Below are 14,423 nucleotides of genomic sequence, written 5' to 3'. Positions count from 1 at the left end.
GCTGGGTTAAGAAACAGAAAAGGTTTAGAAGGCTGTGCCATGCTCAGGGAGGTTTGGGAGAGGAGGGTTTCACAACCTGGTAATATGAAAAAGAATTCCTTTTAAGGCCAACTTTAAGCAATCACACTGTGGAAACTTTAAAGGGATCTTCCTAGGGGGTAAGGCACACTTCTGAAGGCAGAGATGAACTGTCTGTTCAAAATCTTTCTTGTCCCCAGATCACAGCAATATCCACTGGGTGGGATTAGTACGATTCTTAACCACTATAACAACCACCTCCCCTTGCTGAAATAAAATGCATTTATCCACCTGAACATGCACTACCAATAGCACTAATGCAAAGGAAGGGAAACAGTAGAGAAAGGCAAAGCTGCTAATTTCAGACTGCATGAATTTAGGTCAGCTCTGGTTACTTTAAATGGGAAAAGAATACAATAAAAGCTAGATAATAGTTTTTGTTTATTTAGATATGCAGAGACAGAGCAGGCAACCCTACATGATTTTTGACGAGTTTTTTTGTTCTAACAGCTGATTTTTATAAAGATGCTTCTATGAAGGGTTTACTTTCATGAAGAAGTTTGGCTAATAGATATATCACTGCACCTTCAGAAATGTAGAAGGGTGTTTATTTTGGGAGCACTGGACACTCAGTAGAGGAAGCTGAGAAGCCTGATCCAAGTATTTAGAGAGGCTTCTCCAAATTGGTACAAGTCAACATAACTTCAGCAAGACTGAAAGATTTAAGACCATTTTCCACCTTCAGGGGAAGAAGTGGAAGAAGGTACAAACTTGGAGAAAAGCAGAGGCAGTAGGGAAAGCAAGTAGTCTCTAAGGTAGGACAGAAGTCTCTGCTGTGAATGGGAATCATCACTGACCACAGTCACTTGAGAAGTATGTCATATTTCACAAGGAAAGAAAATATGGTTTGGATATCAACAAGATATTTATATGTCAGATATGTGGTGAGGCCAGTAGTTACCTTTAGTGGTGTCACCATACTAAATGGAAAATGGACCAAAATGTAGAAATTTGAAGTCTCAGAGTAACAATATGATATCTAAGCAATATAACTTGGTCCTGAAAAATGTTAAATACTACTGAGGTGTAAAAACCTTGGAAAGAGATTCTGAATGAGGACCACTAACAACTCTTTCAAGTCACCTGTTAAGTTTGCAACAGACGAATGAATACATTTCCTTGACTGGTTCAAGAAAAAGTAGGTGGTCAATTTTCGGTGAACTGGGTTACTCCCAAAAGAATGAATGGCCCAGTGGTTAGGGCGTCCGTCTACCATATGGGAGGTCCGCGGTTCAAACCCCGGGCCTCCTTGACCCGTGTGGAGCTGGCCATGCGCAGTGCTGATGCGCGCAAGGAATGCCCTGCCACGCAAGGGTGTCCCCGCGTGGGGGAGCCCCACGCGCAAGGAGTGCGCCCCGTAAGGAGAGCCGCCCAGCGTGAAAAGAAAGAGCAGCCTGCCCAGGAATGGCGCCGCCCACACTTCCCATGTCGCTGACGACAACAGAAGCGGACAAAGAAACAAGACGCAGCAAATAGACACCAAGAACAGACAACCAGGGGAGGGGGGGAAATTAAATAAATAAATAAATAAATAAATAAATAAATAAATAAAAAAGAAAAAGTAGGTGGTCAATTTTCGGTGAACTGGGTTACTCCCAAAAGAATGAATGCATTGTAGACATTTCCAACAACTATAATAAACATCTATTGAGTGTCATTGAAAGTACAGACACCGAGCTTTCAATGACCCTGTGAATTCAGTGTTATTATTCTCTTTTGAGAGATGCAGAAACTAAGACTTAGAAAAGTCAAAAACTCATTCAAAATCACCATACTGATGGTAAGTAGTGCAGCCTGGATTTACAACTCTCCCTTTGGTTGACAATCATTAAGCACAACTGAATGCCCTTAAATAAGGAGATTATTGATATAGTCAAGATATATATATATTTATACATATTGTTAATAGTACAATTATAAAAAATGTGCTTTCATCAATTGTAACATAGGTACCACATCAAAGTAAGGTGTTAATGAGAAAGTGATAAATGGGAATCTTGTATTTTATGAATGATTGTTCTGTAAACTCACAATTTCTCTAACTAAAAAAAAAATTGAAAAAGATGAGGTCATACTGGATTGGGGTGGGCCCCAAATTCAAGGTGAATGGGTGTCCTTTAAGAAGAGCACACAGACACAGAGGGAAGACAGTTGCCCACGTGAAGGCAGAGGCAGAGCCTGGAGTTATGCTGCCATAAGCCAAAGAACGTCTGGGGATACCAGAAGCTGGAAGAGGCAAGGAAGGATTTTCCCCTAGAGCTTCAGAGGCATTATGGTCCTACTGACACCTTGATTTTGTACTTCTAGACTCTAGAACTATGAGAGAATACATTTCTGTTGTTTTAAGACAAATATATATATATTATGCAAAAATACAATCAAATTAATTCTTTAATTAAAAATGGAGATCAATCGCACATCTGAACTGGTCTCCTGGTATATAAGAATCTTTGCTTGCTGACGAAGAGATAATGTGCCTAAAGTTTACAATGTGTGAAATTTACATCTTACATTTTAGAGCAGGAGCCCAGGCTTCATTAATCATATTAATCTGCTACTTGTACTCATCAAAATGTAAGCCCAAATTACACTTACAAAGAACTAGTCTTCACAATCAAACCACATTTAAACTCTGTTCCTGGGTTTCCTTCCCTGTAAAATGAGGGTTAGACAATAATTTCTGAAGTCTTTTCTAATTTTAAGATGTTGCAATTACATGAAAATTTGCTAATTGCAGCTCCCCAATTGGTCTTCACAGGAAGGGAGGCTAACAGGGTTTAAGATCAGTTTGGACCAGGCAAGGAAGGCCTTAGGATCTTTGCATGCTGGATGCCAGCTGAGGTCTCCTTGCTCTTCATGACAGAGAGAATTATGGCATGAACCCCCTTCCACGCCATGGAAAAACACAACCTCTTCCCCAGTATTTAGGCTAGTTCTTCAGAACCTCCATTCTCATAGTCACTTTGGCTCCTACTTCCATTCCTCTCCTGAGTTTTTAATCACTTCATCTGCAGAGCAGTTTGGCATCTTTTATTATCTCATCTCCTCAAATCCATGCTCTCAGGGACTCACCTCTTGCATCAGGCAGTTTATCTAACTTCTTTTTCCCCCAATTAAGACTATCTCCCATCTTAAGGGTAACTATGTTTTCAGGCTTAAAGATAATTCCCGCTCTTTCTCCCTCCCCCACCCTACTACAACACCTTCTTTTTATAACTGTGGCACAGAGAAGTAAATTAGTTGAATTAGGCCACACAGCCAAGAAAAATCAAAGCTTTGATTTGAATCCCATTTCATACATCTCCAAAGCTCATGCTTTTTCCACAGTACAACAACACACCTTTCATACTAAACATACTAAACATACTCTTTATTGTCATTTTCTTCCAATGGGTGATTCCATTACCCTTCCCAAAATATAAAAGGAGGCTGCAGCAAGTAACTTACCATAAGTGAAATACTGTATCTCAGGTGGAAGTGTAACTTCACTGAGGTCGCTCTCTTCGATGTAACTGTCCACATACTGTTGTGCCTTAGTTGCCTGAAGGAAAGCTAGGAATCTGGCCGTGAAAGCAGCAATGAAGATGGAGAGCATGCCGAAGTCGAGCACATTCCACAACTGCAGAATGTATTCCCTAGGTCCTTCCAGCCAGAGCTCCTTACACTCAGACCACATCATTCCTGTCACAACCGCCACAGAGGGTACGGGTTAGATTTTACAGCTTAGACTGAGAATCTGTAATTTTGTCCATCGGCAGGCCACACCTATTAAACGCCAACATCTAAAGCACTGTACTAGGTCCTGACTGACTGTTCAGGTCCCCAAGGGCCTGGCAGAGCTAAGTGGAAGAAGAGCTCCCATGAAGGGCATGCTTCACTCTGCCAAGTTTGAATCTGGAGAAACAAAGGACTACATGGAGCCCCAGGAAGGTCGCTACTGACAGAGAGGGGTGGGAAGCAGGAAGAAGAGAAGGAAATAACCAAGGAAGGAGTTCCAAGTCAAACAAATTTGCCCTGTGAGACTCTTGGAGGAGAGGAGTGAAACACATATTCATAGAAATCATAGTGATTAATCATCAAAACGTAATGATTATTGACAAATAAGCCCTCAAATGAGAAACAACGCAGCCTTTCATCAAGAACAGTTTCCTAATCATTCCCTATCCTCTCCCCTCTTTTCAGCTGCAAGCTGGTGAGCTGGAGAATAACATCTGTAAAAGAAACCTTTAAGGAGGAGGTCCTAGGATATTAGGGAGAAACTAAAAGCAGAAATTACCATTCTGGGGGAAAGAAACAAACTATTCCGGTTTAATAATTAGTCCCAATTATGTAAAGGGAAAATATTGCGAAAAGCTTTAAAGAAATGTAAGGGTCAAAATAAAATTCATAAAATAATTACTTGAGCCAAGTCAAGCCCACAGTAGTAAATGAGGGGAGGAAGCAACCTATGAATTGAGAACGAAGAAGGTACCAAGAAATATGCTGTATGAAAAAGGAAGAATATACAAAAATGATTTTGCCTTGGTGATCAATGGATAAACTGGCTCCAATCTCCATTTATTAGGATGGAACAAAAACTTTTTTCTTACATTGATTAAAACTTCAACTTTAACATAAACAATTCAAAATGGACTACTGTGAGATGAAGTAATAAAATTCTAAAAAGGGAAATGCTCTTAAAATTTCCCGAACTAAAAAAACTAAAGCAAAATAAGCTACATAAATGTTCATTAGTAAGCTCTTGATAGTCAATGGTTAGTTCATAAGTATTTAAATTAACTAATCAATTACAGTGAGTCATATTAAAATTAAAATACATATGTTTAATAATCAAAGTCAGATTTCTGAAACATGGTATATTTGTGATTAGGCTTACGTTATTCAAAACAATTTTTTTTTAGTGTTAAGGGATATCTTTCAGTGTTATCTATCTGCCAAATTATCAGATTACTTTGCTATTAAGGGTTTATGCTGTCAACATATTTGGTACAAAGAAAATTTTTAAACAGAAAATAGATAACGGCAATCATTATATAAACAAGGTTTTCCGTAGAAGTTAGGAAACTTAAAGTGAAAGGCTTACCAAGAACCCACACCATAATTAACATTTCAGTCCACGTGAACTGGGTGGTCTTCACCCTGAAGATCTGCTTGGGATAGTCGATAACAGTGATGTTTGGCAGTGTGGTGATGCCTTCAAACCTGTCAGAAGCATTGAACACGAGCAGGCCAAGGAAGATGATGAAGGAGGCAGCGTGTGCCACAAACTTCATAAAAGGGCTCCTCAGAATTTTCCCCAGCTGTAACAGGACAAACCGAAAGAGGAAACGTTTGCTTTAGAAAATCTGTCTTCCAGTTCTGCCAATTACTATAAAGGATAAAAAGTAAACATATAGATGAAATAAGAATACTTTGAAATTCTGCTTCTGTTTCTGAAGAGTTATACATCATGAAAAGTACTTTTAGGGGTTGCTTCCTCCAAAAATAATTTAAGAAGTCTTCAAAATTCATTATTTCTAAATATCCAATTTGTCATAGCATATGTTGCTTTCTCAGATGCATTTCTGGAAATCACGGCATATACAGTGTATTGTTATTATTTTATATGGAAAACTTTGAGAAGTCAAGGTTTTGAGAGTCTAGGGAGTGGTATCCCAAATTGTAATGTGGAATTCTCTATTGCTGTTTCACTGAAATTCAATATTTCATGTACTAATGTTTTCATGAGTTTGTAGACTCATCTAGTATATTAAAAACCCCTTTTGAAATTTTTAAAAAATCAAACTATTACAGAAATAAATTTTAGTTCACATTTCCAAATACCAAAATCAAGCTGTAACATGGTATTTAAAAAGCAGAAAATATTAGAATCAAAATAAATATTTTATCTGTTCCTACCCCAATAAGAGAGGAAATCATACAATCAAAATTTCTAAGTATACAATTAAAAGTCATCTCTGAGTTTGGAAAAACATGTAAAGAGTCCAAAAACACTTCTAAAGTTCAATTATAATTATTTTAAAGTAACTCCCTTAAAATTCCATGTGATATATCTTTAAAAGTCCCATGTTCTAGCAGAAATGAGAAACAATTCCTCCTTTTCCGAGGGCTTTCACGATCTAAGAAATAGGTATGTTTGGTAGATTTATCAAGTAAGTTCCCTATTCTACACACTCACACCCTGCTTTTTAACTCAGTCTGTGACCTTGAAAACTACAGAGGTTCATTTTCAAAAGACTAACTTCAAACAAATATTTTGAATGTCTAGAACCTTAATTTGATGTCAGTATATCACTAACAAATGTCATGTATTTCTAGGATTGAGCATGAATGCACACAAATGTCCCATTTTCCACATTAGGCAGAGAAAAATAAACAACAAGTTTATACCTCACCATGCTGTATACAGCTTCAAAAAAGGACACTTGGAGTAGCTTATCCTTAGCACACAGTGAATTCTTGGGAGTTGCCAACTCTATTTCTTCTAAAGGTTAATCTTTGAAACTTTAAATAACATGAAAAGAAAGCAGCCTGTCTATCTTAAAAAATGGGATACATGTGGAGAATTCTTGGCAGGTTGCCTTTTCACCTTAGGATGGTTTGTATACCTAGTACAGCAGTTATAAATGTGGACTCCAGAAAAGGCTCAGTTCCCTCACATTTCTCTTCTCTGCTCAGCGAGCACTGTTAGATGCACTTTCACAAGTGCAGTGAAAAAAAACAACAACAGAAAACCAATGGAGTAAATGCCAAAATGCCTACTTTGAACTTCATAATATAAAAGCTGATTACGCTGTCCCAAGAGACAAACACTTGTAAACCTGGACTTTCCAATTTATTTTCCCAGAAATGGAAATTATTTGGGTGAGATAATGATTTTTTGCATGTATTTGAAGAATCTTAAAGGAATTTTCCATAATATGTAACAAGAACTTGGACATGTCATCAAAATTTATGGAAATGACAAACTTCCTGTCTTAAATTGCATGGACAGCTCAAAAATGAAGTGAGAGGGATGAACATTCTCACACATATATAGGTCCTGCAGAGCGGCCTCTACTCAGGGGAGACTGCTAGCCGGAGAGATGATACATCACCAAGGTCATTGTAAGCAGCCTTGACTCATTTTGTCTGAAACTGCCTCTGATTTAAACTAAACCAGAGTCTGGAATATAAAAACAGGATTAAAGGATCTCAGAACAGCTCCTTCTCCCTGTCAGTGTCTTTTATTAACCTTATAAGATTGTTAGCATGACTGGTATTCTTTTCCACATCTTGTTTAGGGGATCACTTAAGCATGACTTAATCAACTCTGTACTGAAATACTGACAGGAGGTTAAGGGTGGTGAACAAAATGATTCCAGCAAAAATAAACAATTTGAAAAACCGAAAGTCCCCAAACCCAAGTTCTACAATTTCCAGAACCTTCTGAAGGAACAGAGAGCTAGGGCAACCTGACATGCACTCTCTTAAAGACTTTGGATAATACAACTGTTCTCAACTTTACATTCAGCTTTAGAGTTATTCTGACAGATTCAGAGTTGCCACTCTAATTCCCAAGTTAGCTGTTTCTTATTACTAATGCAATAGAACTATTCTTCCGCTTTCCTTCCACAGGCCAGTCCAGGCGATGCCGTATGTATTGTCAGTAGAATCAGCACAAGAGCTACTTCACTCAAGAAGCTATTCCTCCTCTCTGCCACAGGGATTTTATCTTAAAAGCCTAAGTATTACATGCCTGCAAATGCGATTTATCCCCCTAATACTAAAGCCCTTTTCATCTCTTATTTGAATTGGTCCAGTAATTTAAAAGCAGAATTTGTGTTCTTGAGTCAATTAATATTCAAGGTAAGATGGATAAGAGCCTTGAGTGGAGAACTTTTTCTTTCTTTTATCCCAAAGGGACACCATAAGCCAATCACAGAGGAAACAGGTGTCGAAAATCCTGTACCCTGCTGCAAGGTGCAATCCAGTAGCCGATGGCGAGGAATGGGAGGCCCAAGGCCACGACCAGCACAACCAGGCACTTGATAGCTATTGTCTGCTCCCTCAGGCCCGACAGGTTCTCATACCAGATGGTCAACAGCTGCTGCTGGCAGTTGGGGTGAGCCACAAACTATTGGAAAGAGGGAGAGAGGTTACCATGCTGCATCAGTGAATGCCTCCTAAAGACATTTTTCTGGAATCCAATCATTGGAAGGCTCTCGTAACATTCGCCTTTGCTTTCTTTGAATTTTTCAAAACTGCCCTAGAATTAACAGAAGAACTAGAGTAGAAAGAAGAGAATAAAATGGATGTTGCCTTTAATCACAGTTCTTTCAGATAGGAACTCTTTATCATTCAGATTCCTTTCTGGACTCTGTTGTGGCATCTGGTTACCATGATGAAAACGTATCACAACTTGGTATCTGCCAATTTACGTACATTTGTTTCAAAATGGAAAAGAAAAAGTCTATTTGCTTTATTGTAAACCACAGCTAAAAGAGAAACATCTTATTTACTTTGACAAGCAACCCCTAAAATGCTGCATGTTGAAAATATATATATATGATGTGCCTGGGCACTACTACAGAGAATCTGCAAAAAAAAAAATCAATGAGCTTGCAGAGAATATTCTCGGTCCACACTTTTAGTGCTTCAGGAACAGGTATCAAATGCTGCTTCCTTTCTACTCCAGAAATCTGTCCTTTTAAAAAACAAACAAAAAAACCTTTTTTACCATTTTTTTTAAGGAGGTACTCGGGATTGAACCCGGAACCCTGTACATGGGAAGCAGGAGCTCACCCACTGGGCTACATCTGCTCCTCCGTCCTTTTCTTACTGCCTCCTGTATCACAGGTTAAAAGAGCACAAACATTTATCCCCAGCTTTCTCTTATAACCACAACTCTGGTTGGTGGGAAATAAGTAAATCATATTTCTTTTAGCCCTGCCACTTAATTTTAAATAGATGTAGTCATCTGCCTACATCTATTTAGAGTAACTTCAATTTCTTTGCAGTTCTGTCCTTATTCATGTAGCAAAATATATTTGCAGTCAAATATCCATGTAAAGATACCTATGCCAACAAGGTGCCTATTTGTAGATAGATTTGCCTTTCTTTGAATGGCCAGGTAGGCATTTGACCAAGTTCAGGAATCATTCAAAAATCAACTGAGTGTAGACAATTTTTTTTTAGGTTTGTAGCAACACAGAAATCACATTATCACTGTCTTCTAAAAGACAGAATAAACAGTAACAATGAACCTGTTAGGAAGTACCTGTGAAATGTCTTTGAGAACTCTGAGAGGCAAAGAGAGCAGCTGCAGTTTCTACTTGGCAAAATGTTCATCTTTAATCAATTTCTTGTCAGTGATCCCAATGATTCTCAGTAATTCTGGGTACTTCCTCAAGTTATGTGGCTACTTACCAATAGCACACCCACAAGTATATGAGCAAGTTTCCACTTATTGGTATATAGTTTCCCATCAATTCCTTTAATAATTTTTTAAAAAGCCCCACCTGCCATGATAAGCAGTGGAGGGCCAATTTCCACAAAATTCCAGTTCTCTCCCCAATGTGCATCTGTGCTCTGGGAAATCCAGTGATGACCGTCTGGTGGTCCCATTGTGCAAGAGAACTTAATAACCCACCAACAAAGAGGGATGAGAATATATTTATAAATATTAGATTTGAAATAATGCTGAATTCTTTGCAATAATACTAACTAGCAGGAGTTGGGGAATTTAAAGAATTAAAAAGAAAACATCATTTTTTTCTTGCTTCATGAGTTTAGTGTAAAAAGCATATTTTATCTTATAAATTCATCTCAATTCAATTATAAAAATCCTGGATCCTGATGTCCACTATTCATTCCTGGCCTCTAAGTGTATATTAGATATTCTTTCTCAAACTCAAGATTTTTGTCATTCTTCCAAGGTTCTAATTTTTGCACACATTTCATAAACTAATACGATCATTATTTGAACTCATGATAAAATGTGGATTTAATCAAGATGAAAGGCTTCCTGGGGTCTAAGCAACAACTTCCTAAGATTCTTATTTAGAAATTCTCCAAACTTCCGCCTCTGCCCCTGGATCATTTCCTCTCTAATTCACCCCTCCTTCACATCCCATCTATAGTTTCTAAATATCCATCTCTTTCATTCATTCAATCACCAAATGTCCCTACTTTAGGAAGTCTAATGGAGCATCAGTGTTGCAGTAAAAGATAAGTGATTGCTACTCTAGGGCACACAGTAAGAACTCAACAAATGTAAGCTATTAAAATAGACACTTAGACTCCATAAGCTTTTCGAGATCTATAAACAGAATTTAAAATAGTCAATTTAAATGTTCATCCAAATGTTTTGGTGTTCCAAGGATCTGCAACTGTGGGAAGTTACAAATAAAAGGCAGTTCTGGTACCTCCATCCAGGCTAGGATTAGGTACATTCAAGGAAAGCTACAGGTGGAGCATGTAATGTCATCACATCAGAATAGCATGGGGAAGTCAACTATGCACTTTCTTGTAGGCTAAGGGTTTCTGATGCAAGATAGAAAATCTCCAGTGTTAAGAGACAGGCAGATGTGTCCATATCAAATCGATGGGCAGATTTCCCATTTGTGTCTGGTCTTTCTTTGTCAAGCTTTAAACTCTTGAAGACAGAAATATTTATTAAAACATTAATAACTATTAACGTTTATTAATGTCTTTTCCTGCCCTCCTCTTTGGACCAATCTTTTAAAATTTGAACATGGCAGTAATTACATTATATAAAGATTGCACAGCTTAAAAGATTTGATGGAAATAGTTCTTTCAATATGGCATACATAATATGATCCATCTTTGACTTGTTACTTTTATGATATATTATGAACATTTAGCGTATGTTAAAGGGTAGTCAAAACCATGATGTTTGCATCTGTGTGTTACATTTTAAAATTCAGTTTAACAGGTATATTTTCTCTACTAAGAATTCTACTCTTCTTATTTGAGATAATACAGTACCACATGGCATCTATTGATTCCTTTTAATTCATGAAAGAAAACACAAGTAGCCATTTTATTCCAATGATTTTAAACCCTAACACCAGTACACAAGGGGCATTTTTAAAAAGAAAATAAAACCAATACAACAGTAGCAACTGAAGGCAAAAAAGATAATCCCTCTAGAAGATGATTTTGTCCTCTCAATGACTTCAAAATAGGGCAGTGACCTTTATCTCTTAAAACTGCTTTACCTCCTCACAAATATCCTTGTAACACCACACCATTTATAGCCAAGTGGATAAAATTTGGATGCTGTTTCCTGACTTCAGTCAACCAGCAAATTGAAATCGTTACAAAAGTAATTCCTTTATTTGAGGCTTTCTGACTTAAAGGAAGAATTCTTGACACAGAAGAAAATCTTAATCTTCCAATGGTACAAAATTATTGTAGCATTGAAAACAATGTGTTTTTTTCCTTCTGCCAAAATGACCAGTAAATTATAAACCAAGCCACCAATCAGGACAGGTTATGGAAAACAAATGAATAATTTTAAAATTAAAAAATTCACATTATACTGCCTCCATCAAATCAGACTTAACAAGAACTATCTTCCTGGGAGTATTATTGTGCACAAACCTTGTAGGTACATTCTGTTCTTGTTTTTAATGGCATTGTCAGTCGCACTTTGTGAGACGTAAAAGAAAATATACTTGTGAATAAAAACTAGGCAATTTGATTTCTTTTTAAAGTTCTTTGGGCTGTGAAGTGAAAACCGAAAAGGAACCTCACACCGGTTTCAGGATTTTTGAACCCGCTGAGTGCAAAGTGCTCTATCATCTCCCAGTGCCTGAGCATAAACCTGGTCTAGACACTGCACAGAGCAGGTCACAGGACCAGGCCTGCGCAGAGGCTGCACAGCACGTGCACCCCACTTCTGTAGAATACTTTCCCCTCTCTCATAGTATTTCTCAAATTCTGGGCAGTCCCTGCACGCTTCCTGCATAATCAGTGGATAACTTCATGTGTTTGTATTGCCGGGTGCCTTTTTAAAAGAAAAAAAAAAGATGAATTTTCTGCAATTACACTTCATGCCCCTGTGGAGGAAATACGAGAGCAGAGAGAAAGGACTCAGGAAACAGTGTCCTCTTCCCTAGAACCCCGCTCTCCAGGTTCAATGGTCAATGGAGTTCTTATATCTTCTATTTTTTCAAGGGCTTCCTCGCAGTAGACATAGCTCACTGTGAAACAGATGGAATCCTCATTATTTCTATGGAGGAAGTGGTTGATGTTCAGCCTCAAATCACAGAACAGAGTAGAGGTACAGTTAGAATGCAAGACTTTTTGGACAGACAGCCCACAATTCTAACTGGGCAAAATGAGTGTGTTTGCATAAAAGTTTATTTTCTTGTACCCATTTTCAGAAAATAAAATTTTATCTTATACTCTATTCCATTCTGTTCTTCGTAGAATAATGCAGATAACTCTACAAATACTAATAGTATTTAATATCTTTCCACTTATACGATTTACCTCAGGGATCTCTCAGAAATTATTCTAGGATGAATTATTCTCAAAGTCCACTCCCTGACAGCAAAGAGACATGACTTTCTATTCCCCACCAAGAGCAAATGTTTGTCTCTTTCACCAGCAGCGTGGAGAATTACAATTTTTTGTTCTTTGATCATTTGAAAGAGGGAAAATGGTATTTGAATATTAGTTTACATTTCTTTGCTTATTAGAGGGTTTGAAAATTTCAAATATGCTTGCTAGTCATCTGAATTTTCTCTTCTGTGAACTACCTATTCAAGCCCTTTGCTCTGAATGCTTTCCTTATAAATTTGCTTGAGCTCTTTGGGTATTGAGAAAATCAATCCTTTGTAAATTGTAATTGAGGAACTCATTCTTCCCAGTTTGCTTGCCCTTTATTCTTTGCTTATAACCTTTCTAACATATAGAGATTTTAAATTATATGTGATCAAATCATTTATACTTCTGTTTTATGATCTCTTCTACTGCTTTTCTATTGGAAAGTCCTTTCCCAGATGTTCATGTATGTTCATGAGCACATGTGTTCATGTATCTCCTATTCCTACATTTACATTTTCTGGATTAACTGCCATTAAGCTCTTCAAGGCCTGTGTTGAACTTATTATTTGACTCCTAGGTGTATTAAATATTTTCCATGGCTGCTATACCAAATTACCACAAACCAGGTAGCTTAAAACAACGGAGATTTATATTTTCACAACTCTGGAGGCCAGAAGCTCAAAATCAGCATCATCGGGCTGAAATCAAAGTGTCAACAGAGCTGTGCTCCCTCTGGATGCTTTAGGGGAGAATCTGTTCAGTGACTCCCCCAGCTTCTGGTGGCCACCAGAATTCTTTGGCTTGTGGCTGCATCCCTCCAGTCTCAGCCTCCATGGTCACATTCCAATTCCTTTCATTTCTTCTGTGTGTGTCAAATCTTCCTCTGCCTCCCTCTTACAAAGATACTTGTGAAGTAGATATAAGCTCAGGTATTGGTTCTTCTGAGGCCTACAGAGACCCACAGGTTCTATGGTCATGGCAGATGGTGTTCAGCGCCATGTCAGTTGGCCTTACTTTGGAGTTTGTGTTTCTGTGTGATGGAGTTGGACTCAGATGTGAACTTTGTTCACAAGTCTCTCCTGTTACTTTTACCGGATCTGTAGTTGGTGCTGGGGTTTAGTGTATACCCAGGGGACCTGAATCTCTGGACTGACCATGTGATAGCCAGGGCCCTGAGCCTCAACCGACTTCAGCTCCTACACTCTGGTTTATTGGACTTACCCCACTCAGCTAACAGGGAGATGAAGAGGGTCAACCACCACACCAAGGAGCCAAGAGTGCCTATGACTGAAAGCAGGAGGATTGCATCCAGCATCCATGTGGAATCTAAGCCCCCTCTTGATATAGATGTGGAGTGGACACAACCATTCCAAGGTCCACAGGATGGAGGAATAGAGTATGGATTAGAGTGGACTTACTGATATTCTATTCATGAACTATTGTGATTAGTAATTGAAGAAAATGTGGCATTGGTGTGGAGAAAGTGGCCATGGTAGCTGCCGGGGGTAGGGAGTGGGAGGAAGAGATGTGATGTGGGGGCGTTTTGGAACTTGGAGTTGTCCTGGGTGGTGCTGCAGGGACAGTTACCAGACATTGTATGTCCTCCCATGGCCCACTGGATGAAACGTGGGAGAGTGTGGGCTATGATGTGGACCATTGACCATGAGGTGCAGCAGTGCTCAGAGATGTATTCACCAAGTGCAATGAATGTCTCATGATGATGGAGGAGGTTGTTGTTATGGGGGGAGTAGTGGGGTGACAGGGGTGGAGGGTATATGGGGATCTCA

The 14,423-nt window shown here is 38.5% G+C and overlaps 1 protein-coding gene across 7 annotated transcripts in view; it reads right to left on the bottom strand.

The window, feature by feature from the left end:
• The window catches only part of TRPC3 (transient receptor potential cation channel subfamily C member 3), a 72,732-nt gene that overhangs the window by 28,850 nt on the left and 29,459 nt on the right, over nt 1–14,423 (bottom strand). For all 7 annotated transcript variants that reach the window (XM_058293111.2, XM_058293126.1, XM_058293148.2 and 4 more), the window contains exons 4-6: nt 8,030–8,194; nt 5,162–5,378; nt 3,526–3,759 (exon numbers count right to left, since the gene is read on the bottom strand). In XM_058293111.2, coding sequence (XP_058149094.1) covers nt 3,526–3,759; nt 5,162–5,378; nt 8,030–8,194 — 616 coding nt within the window. The remainder of the gene's footprint in view (nt 1–3,525; nt 3,760–5,161; nt 5,379–8,029; nt 8,195–14,423) is intronic.

Source organism: Dasypus novemcinctus, chromosome 1 (assembly GCF_030445035.2).
Source record: "Dasypus novemcinctus isolate mDasNov1 chromosome 1, mDasNov1.1.hap2, whole genome shotgun sequence".
Classification (NCBI taxonomy): Eukaryota; Metazoa; Chordata; class Mammalia; order Cingulata; family Dasypodidae; genus Dasypus; species Dasypus novemcinctus.
This window is presented reverse-complemented; position numbering and strand designations above follow the sequence as displayed.